Here is a 9,312-nt window from a genome sequence, read left to right on the forward strand (position 1 = left end):
ACTGAAGAGACTTTGCTCACACACATGCAATATCTGTTCTATGTATGTAAATCACCACTTTGTTGATATAATGAACAGCCTACGTTACATTCCTCTTCAACAAACTCCTCATGGCATTTTTCACTTCTATATTTCTCACTGTATAAATTATAGGATTCAGCATGGGAGTGAGGATTGCAAAGAACACAGTTACCAACTTGTCTGCAGAGTAAGTAGTCACAGGTCGTGTGTAGCTGAAAATACAAGGGATAAAATAGAGCACCACTACTGTAAAGTGGGCCCCACAGGTAGAGAAGGCCTTGTGCCGTCCTTCAGAGCTGCGGGACTTCAGGGAGCTCAGGATGACTGTGTAGGAGACGAGGAGCATGAAAAAAATGAGCAAGCACATGGCTCCACTGTTGGCTGCCACTACAATTCCGATTTTGTAGGTGTTGCCACAGGCAATTTCCAAAAGTGAGAAGAAATCACACATGAAGTGATCAATTACATTGGGACCACAGAAGGTCAAGTTGACCATAAAGAGAATCTGCACGGTGGCGTGCAGGATGCCCCCGATCCAGGCCACCACCATCAGGAGCTGGCAGAGCCCCTGTCGCATGATGGTCGTGTAGTGCAGAGGCTTGCAGATGGCTACATAGCGGTCATAGGCCATGACGATGAGGACAATCACCTCCGTTCCTCCAAGAAAGTGTACCAAAAAAAGCTGAGTCAAACAGCCACCCCAGGAGACGGTTGTCCTCTGGTACAGCAGGTCAATGGTTATTTTGGGAGTAGTGACAGAAGTGAAGGAAGCATCTATGAAGGCCAAATAAGTTAGAAAGAAGTACATGGGAGCAGAAAGTGTGGGGCTGAAGGAGATGGTGATGACAATGAGCAGGTTGGCCATCACAGTAAATAGGAAAATAAACAAAAAGACAATGAAGAGTATTTTCTGCAAGTGTGGATTCTGTGTGAGTCCCAAGAGAACAAATTCAGTCACATTGTTGGGAGGACTGAGGACATCCATTCAGCAAGTAATACCTTCCTGGGGTCTGAATTACCTAAAAAGGAATAAATTATGATACCTGTCAATCATGAAAGATGTGTTGTCTGAACTTCCTGGAACAAAAAGAGCAGTTACTGTAACTACAGAGCATGTCCCTGGCATTCTTGCCCCACTACTTGTTTCAAGGGTTTCTTACTTCTTCCATGATATCTTTTTATCTCGTCAAACACCTAGTACCTCTGACCTGTAAATCATCTATAGGGAAACTTTCAATTTGCAATTTATTGAGAAAACATGGTGCTATGTTCATGCAATCTGGATTCTCCTTCTGGTTCCAACTGCATTTGACTCTGCTAAGTCTTCTGAGTGCCCCATGTTTCCAACCAATCTCTCTGTCTCTAAGGTTACAATCGTAATTCTCATATGTATATTGTGAGGGATCCCTCACAAAGAGTTTTTCTTTCTTCTAGGAGAATTTATATTTGAACCCTCAGCTCTAATCATGGAGAGAAAAATATGACCAACAAATATATATCCAAGCAGCCAGTTTAGGGAAATGTATATAAGTCTTTGGGAATGCACATTGAATGGTATCTACCAGAACACATAAAGTTATTTAGGCATGTTTCCTCACTGTCCCTACTTTAGTGTGGTGGACACAAGACGTCAGCAATATCTGAAACCTACTAGGTTATGAGTGAATGCTTGATGAGTTGTCATCCTCTATGGGTAAAATAGTCCTGCTTCCTTAGACCATAAACTTAGCAAGAATTCAAATGCCCTCATCCTCCAGCCTTGCTTATCATTACTTTTTTAAGAAACATAAATTAATATTTGAAAGGAAGCTACACTTTAGTTTAATACTTTCTGATACTTTCTGGCACACAATATGGGGTAAGTATGAAAACAATAATTCTCTTTAGGAAAGAATATGTTACTGGGTCATATTAAAATCAAGATAATTATAATATTTTAAGCATTAGTTTTTATTCTGAAAAATTCTGTTCCACATATAGTCATATTCAATAAATTTACAGTTTCAGTAGATCTGGAAGATAAAAAAAAAACACCTCTTGCATAGGTGTTAACTACAATAGGATCTATTAAGAACAGGAAATCCTTACATTCAAAGTTCTAAGGAAAAAACTAATGTGGAGAAAAAAATAGTTTATTACATAAGCTAAATAAATAGATTATATACTTTGCAGGTAAATATATATATACACTAACTGAAGCATATCTAAAATCTATTTCTTACTGTAAGTACCTATTACAAGTTGACTCATTTAACAAATATTTTTTGGACACGGACTTTGTATGTTAATATACATGTATTCACCTAAAGTCGTAAAATGTACCACTGTTAAATGCCTTTTAATGCCTGAAATTTCATTACCAAACAGCAGCAACTCATTCATCCATGATAGAAATGACCTTCCTATGCCTTGTATTTCTGTTACATGCCTTCTCCTAAATCCGACTAGCATCCATCAATCATCATTCCTGGTTTGAAGCTACTGCATTACTAAGAGAATGAGAAGTTTGGAGGAAATAAATTTCCTAAGGAAAAGACATAAATAAAATAAAATGTATTCTTCAAAAATAAGTTGATAAAGTGCTTATTTTTTAATAATCCAATAAGAAAATTGCATATTTATGTGCAAGCAAAGTGCAGCAGGATATTGCATCACCTTTTTCTGGGGTGGGATCCTCTAGTATATAAGAAAAAAAGTATGGTGTATATAAAATAAGAATTTGACATAACTAATAAAAGTGATTTAGGGATAACTATGAAAAAATGATGAAAGTGAAAGAGCAGGGTTAAAATGTTGGCTTGAAGCTCAACATTCAGAAAACAAAGATTATGGCATCTGGTCCCACCATTCATGGGAAATAGATGGGGAAACAGTGGAAGCAGTGTCAGACTTTATTTTTTGGGGCTCCAAAATCACTGCAGATGCTGATTGCAGCCAGGAAATTAAAAAACACTTACTCCTTGGAAGGAAAGTTATGACCAACCTAGATAGCATATTAAAAAGCAGAGACATTACTTTGCCAACCAAGGTCTGTCTAGTCAAGGCTATGGTTTTTCCAGTGGTCACGTATGGATGTGAGAGTTGGACTATAAAGAAAGCTGAGCAGCAAAGAATTGATGCTTTCGAACTGTGGTGTTGGAGAAGACCCTTGAGAGTCCCTTGGACTGCAAGGAGATCCAACGAGTCCCTTGGTCTGCAAGGAGATCCAACCAGTCCATTCTAAAGGAGATCAATCCTGGGTGTTCATTGGAAGGACTGATGCTAAAGCTGAAATTCCAATACTTTGGCCACCTCATGCAACGAGTTGACTTACTGGAAAAGACTCTGATGCTGGGAGGGATTGGGGGAGGGAGGAGAAGGGGACGACAGAGAATGAGATGACTGGATGGCATCACCGACTCTGTGGACATGAGTTTGAGTGAATTCCAGGAGTTGTTGATGGACAGGGAGGCCTGGTGTGCTGTGATTCATGGGGTCGCAAAGAGTCGGACACAACTGAGTGACTGAACTGAACTGAACTGATGAAAAAATAAAAGGGCTTCTCAAGTGGCTAGGTGGTAAAGAATCTGCCTGCCAATGCAGGAGATACAGGAAACACAGGTTTAACCCCTGGGATAGGAAGGTGCCCTAGAAGGGAAACAAACCACTCCAGTACTCTAGCCTGGAGAATCCCATGGACAGAGGATCCTCTCGAGCTACAGTCCATGGGGTCAAAACGAGTCAGACACAACTGAACATTCACATACACCCTGATGAAGAAATAAAAATCACTTTTTCCTTTTTCTTTGGCTCCATGATACTCTTTCTAGGGATAAACTGTAAAGGAAAATGTATTCAAAGTAGATAAATAATTATTTACATATATGTTCTACACAATTATTATGAAGTGTGGAAAATTTAGAAACTACACAGACTTCAACATTTAAAAATCTGATAGCTACAATACAGTGCATCTCTTTGATTAGTGTACAGTTTTTAACAGAAGTGTTCTAAAAAACTGCACAACATCATAGGAAATTTCTTATGTTGCATTATTAACTGGAGAAAAAATTTTATCTAAGTTGAAATTACATAATTATTCTCATTTAATTAGAATTAATTTATTGATTACTCTAACTTATATGGCAACAAGATACATGTTTTTCTTCCAGTTTGATAACACTGGAATTGAGTCTACCTTTCTTGATGTTTTGCTTCCTGAATAAGCAGTTTAATGTAAGATTGGTGAGGATGATTTGCAAAATCCACTTGAACCTGAGAGTCTCTGATTATTTGATTTCCTGGGGGAAAAAAAAAAATCTCACCTATGAACATGACTGACGTAGGTCCATGGAATGAGATAAGTTCATAGGTCCAGCAGATCCCCAGGCAGTTGTTAGTTCCCCAAGAAAGAAAGAAACTTGTAAGACTGAAAAGTATCTACTAGTTCAGCTACAATAAGTATCTTTGTTGATTTATAGATGGTACCTTTGCATGAGACCTTTCTCTTGAACCTTAAAAATGCTACCACGTATCCTTTTTGTAAGCAAATTCTATGAAGTTTCTTTAGCTGTAGCTAATTAAAACCCAGGGGTATTTCATCATCCTTAGCAAATCTTTCCTACAAGTCAGTTATTTAACATAACAACTTCAGGGGATAATTGTTGCATCACTCATCTTTAAGTTTTATCTCCTCTGTAGGTCTACATGAAGACAGAATACTACGAGAAGAGAACAAAATACGTTAACCATTTGTGAACTTTCAGCCAGCTTTTCTGATCTCCTTTATCAACCTCAACAAGAGGCTCTTTATTTCCTCTTCACTTTCTGCCATTAGAGTGGTATCATCTGCATATCTGAGGTTATTGATATGTCTCACAATCTTGATTACAGTTCCTGATTAACTCAGCCCAGCATTTCATATGATGTACTTTGCATAGAAGTTAAGTAAGCAAAAAGACAATATATAGCCTTGAGGTATTCCTTTCCCAATTTTGAACTAGTGCATTGTTACATGTCTGGTTCTAACTGTTGTTTCTTGAAACGAGTTTAGGTTTCTCAGGAGACAGGTAAGGTGGTCTGGTATTCCCATCACTTTTTCCAGTTTGTTGTGATACACACAGTCAAAAGATTTCACATAGTCAGTGAAGCAGAAACAAATGTTTTTCTGGAATCCCCTTGCTTTTCCTATGATCCAGTGTATGTTGGCAATTTGATTTCCGGTTCCTCTGCCATTTATAAATCCAGATTGTACATCTGAAAGTTTACTGTTCACATACTGTTGAAGCCTAGCTTGAAGGATTTTGAGCATTTTACCTTGCTGCCATGTGAAATGAGCACAATTGTACAGTAGTTTGAACGTTATTTGGCATTGTCCTTCTTTGGGATTGGAATGAAAACCTACATTTTCCAGTCCTGTGGCTACTGTTGTGTTTTCCAAATTTGCTGGCATATTGAGTGCAGCAATTTCATAGCATCATCTTTTAGGATTTGAAATAGCTCAGCTGGAATTCCACACTTCTAACTAGCTTTGTTCCTAGTAATGCTTCCTAAGGCCCACTTGACTTCACACTCCAGGATGTCTGGCTCTAGATGAGTGATGACACCATCATGGTTATCTGGGTTATTAAGATCTTTTTTGTGTAGTACTTCAGTGTAATATTGCCACTTTTTCTAATCTTTTCTGATCCTCTTTGGTCCCTGTCATTTCTGTCTTTTATTGTGCCCATCTTTGTCTGTAAGTATAATCATTAGTAGCTGCTACTGCTACTGCTAAGTCACTTCAGTCGTGTCCGACTCTGTGTGACCCCATAGATGGAAGCCCACCAGACTCCCCTGTCCCTGGGATTCTCCAGGCAAGAACACTGGAGTTGGTTGCCATTTCCTGCTCCAATGTGTGAAAGTGGAAAGTGAAAAGTGAAAGTGAAGTCGCTCAGTCGTGTCCGCCCCTTAGCGATCCCACGGACTGCAGCCTACCAGGCTCCTCCATCCATGGGATTATCTAGGCAAGAGTACTGGAGTGGCTTGCCAGAGACTTCATTAAATCTTAATCTGTTTATCCATTTAATCAATAGGCATTATAGTTTATTTTGTTCCAGTTCTTTCAAAGACCATGATACAAGGCTAGTTAAAACATCCTGCCTAACCTCAAAAAACTAATAAGAGTAATGAAGAGGCTAGTAATAAAGAAATATAACTAGAAAAAAAAAAACACATTATAAAACATAAAATGGTACACAATTACCTTTCCATCCAGAAACTAACAAAATTGTGCATATAATCAACATCTTATATAAAATTCAATATTGATTGAAGTTTTAGTAAAGTTTAAAACAATATATATATTTTACTTTCATTTATTAAGAAGATGATTTTCTCCACTGTAATGGTAGAAAAATCTTAACCAACCATTGACATTCCAAATAAATATATTTAGTAATTTCATCTTTTTAAGGAATTCGTGAAAAGAAACTACATCAATTAACTAGTTTGGAAAAGATTTTTATTTTAGAGGATATACATAGAGTTAATATTTAACATAGACAAATATCTAAGCAATTGACAAAAATATAAATATAAATATAAAATGAATAAAAAATATAAAGTATTAAAGGAAGATTACATATTGATGGCCCATTAATATTATTGGTCCATTGTAACAATTATTGCATATTAATGGTCAATTGATATGTGTAAACATTATTATGACTATCACATATTCAGTTTAGTTCAGTTCAGTCACTCAGTTGTGTCTGACTCTTTGCGACCCCGTGAATCACAGCACGCCAGGCCTCCCTGTCCATCACCAACTCCTGGAGTTCACTCAAACTTCTGTCCATCGAGTAAGTGATGCCATCCAGCCATCTCATCCTCTATCCTCCCCTTCTTCTCCTGCCCCCAATCGGTCCCAGCATCAGAGTCTTTTTCAGTGAGTCAACTCATCGCATGAGGTGGCCAAAGTATTGGCGTTTCAACTTCAGCATCAATACTTCTAATGAACACCCAGGACTGATCTCCTTTAGAATGGACTGGTTGGATCTCTTTGCAGTCCAAGGGGCTCTCAAGAGTCTTCTCCAACACCACAGTTCAAAAGCATCAATTCTTCAGCGATCAGCTTTCTTCACAGTCGAAAGACCATGGAAAAACCATACATGGCCACTGGAAAAACCATAGCCTTGACTAGACAGACCTTTGTTGGCAAAGTAATGTCTCTACTTTTTAATATGCTATCTAGGTTGGCCATAACTTTCCTTCCAAGGAGTAAGTGTCTTTTAATTTCATGGCTGCAGTCACCATCTGCAGTGATTTTGGAGCCCCAGAAAATAAATTCTGATACTGTTTTCACTGTTTCCCCATCTATTTAATGGTCAAGAAATATGTGATAGTATGCTTTAGCTCACCCATGAACAGAAAAGTAGGAATTTCCCCCACAGTCTTCACAGCACTACATCTTGTGATTTTTAAATGCATACTGAACAAATACAAAGTTTAAAAAAATCTCATTTTGATATGCATTCATTCGATCATTTATTCATATAATTTTATTGATGACATAAAAGATAAATTTATTTTGGTCTCTAGATAAATTTAAATGCAGTGTAATTTCTATACAGAATGACAATTTATATGCATATCTATATGAAATTAATAAAATAATAAATTATTTAGTACATGCTATGTACCATGTTCCAAATACTTTGCTAATACTTTATACATGTTTTCTCATTTTATACTCACAATTAGCTATACTGAGACACATTTTTAAGTCTGAGAAATAAGTAAATATAGTTTTCTTAACACTATGCAGTTTGTAAGTGGATTTAAATTCAAGAAGCTGCCTTTACAGCTGATATGTGTTTCTTGTGTCTCACTTTCTCATGAAACTAAATGATTTATTCAACAAAATCCTAGATAGCAGGAAAGTAATAGTAGTATATTCAGGAGAGCCTCTGTGTCATAAGTTTCAAGGAGCAACAATGCCCTGTGTTCCTCAGAAGACCCATGCCCTGAGCATAGGCATTATTAACAGACTATGTTTCCAGTGAAGGGCTTTTAGAAGATTATTTCGGTAGTAACTCTTCCCAACCCACGGTGTTTTCTTAAAAGATGAGTGGAGATGGAATTATCTGCAGTAGCACTTTCTCTGAAAGTAAATTACTGTCTTTCTGGTAGTGGTGGTTTAGTCACTAAGTCATGTCTGACTCTTGTGACCCCATGGACTGTAGCCCGTCAGTCTTCTCTGTTCATGGAATTCTCCAGGCAGGAGTACTGAAGTGGGTTGCCATTTCCTTCTCCAGGGGATCTTCCCAACCCAGGAATCGAACCTGGGTTTCCTGAATTGCAGGCAGATTCTTTACTGATTGAGCTACAGAATTTAATGCTTCCAGAAGGAGGGGCTTGATCCTTGAACCACATTTCTTGATTCTACCACCCCATCCTTGAGCGGATCATCAGTATCACCCTCAGAAACAACACCAACCCTGTGGACACAGCTGCTCACAAATAAATGTGTGTGGTTACATGTGCGTTTGTGTGATATGTGTATGTCTGTGTGTATGTAATCCAACTTAGTTGTTTCATTAAATAATTAGGATCAATAACTCATCAAAATAGAAAAACACCACATAAAGTCTTTCTTAAATGTGATTACTAGAAAAATAAAGTAAAAGGAAATTAGTACAAGAGGAAAGAAAAATGTACATAAAGTGCACACAGAAAATTATATGAAAGAAGGGAAACAGAAAATCTCTCTAAAATTGTTCTATACATACTAGATACACCCGTTTCTTCTTTTTCTAGGACACATCGCTGAAACATAAACACAATGCTTTATTTGCTCAATTCATGATCAGTGTAGAAACTAAAAGACACTTATTTTTTGTAATTTGCCAGAAACGAATAAATCAATCTAAAATTTGTTGATAACCCAAAACTCTTCATCCTGAGGCTACAACTGGTTTATATAGACAAGGCAAATGAACGACTGACACATTTTAGATATAATTGTCCCTGTGTTACCGAGTCCAAGCTCAATCTGCTTACTGCAGGACGGGTCAATGAACTAGAGATGTTGAGGCAAGGAATACAACTTTATTTGGAGAGCTGACTGACCTAGAAGATGGCAATCTAATGTCTCAAAAGCAAACAAAAAAAAAACTTTATATTAGGGTCTGGATGCCAGATTCTTTTATAGATCAACAATGGAAGGAGATGCGGAAACACAGTAAAAAAGGCCATTAATTTTGCAAATATCTCCTGGAATATAAGCCTCAGGCTTATATAAATTAATTGTATTAATTAATTTAATTGTAT

At 37.3% G+C, this 9,312-nt stretch overlaps 1 protein-coding gene across 1 annotated transcript; it reads right to left on the reverse strand.

Annotated features, from left to right (window-relative positions):
* Positions 1-79: 79 nt before the first annotated feature.
* On the reverse strand, positions 80-1,006 carry LOC129557452 (olfactory receptor 4C3D-like). The gene has a single exon (XM_055427978.1). The coding sequence runs from the start codon at positions 1,004-1,006 to the stop codon at positions 80-82; it is 927 nt and encodes a 308-aa protein (XP_055283953.1).
* Positions 1,007-9,312: the final 8,306 nt, after the last annotated feature.

The sequence above is a fragment of the Moschus berezovskii genome, chromosome 7 (assembly GCF_049115385.1).
Source record: "Moschus berezovskii isolate FMDL1 chromosome 7, NW_MosBer_1.0, whole genome shotgun sequence".
NCBI classification, from domain to species: domain Eukaryota; kingdom Metazoa; phylum Chordata; class Mammalia; order Artiodactyla; family Moschidae; genus Moschus; species Moschus berezovskii.

Coding starts and splice junctions, on each gene's coding strand:
- LOC129557452 (XM_055427978.1), bottom strand. CDS start 1,006: ATGGATGTCCTCAGTCCTCCCAACAATGTGACTGAATTTGTTCTCTTG.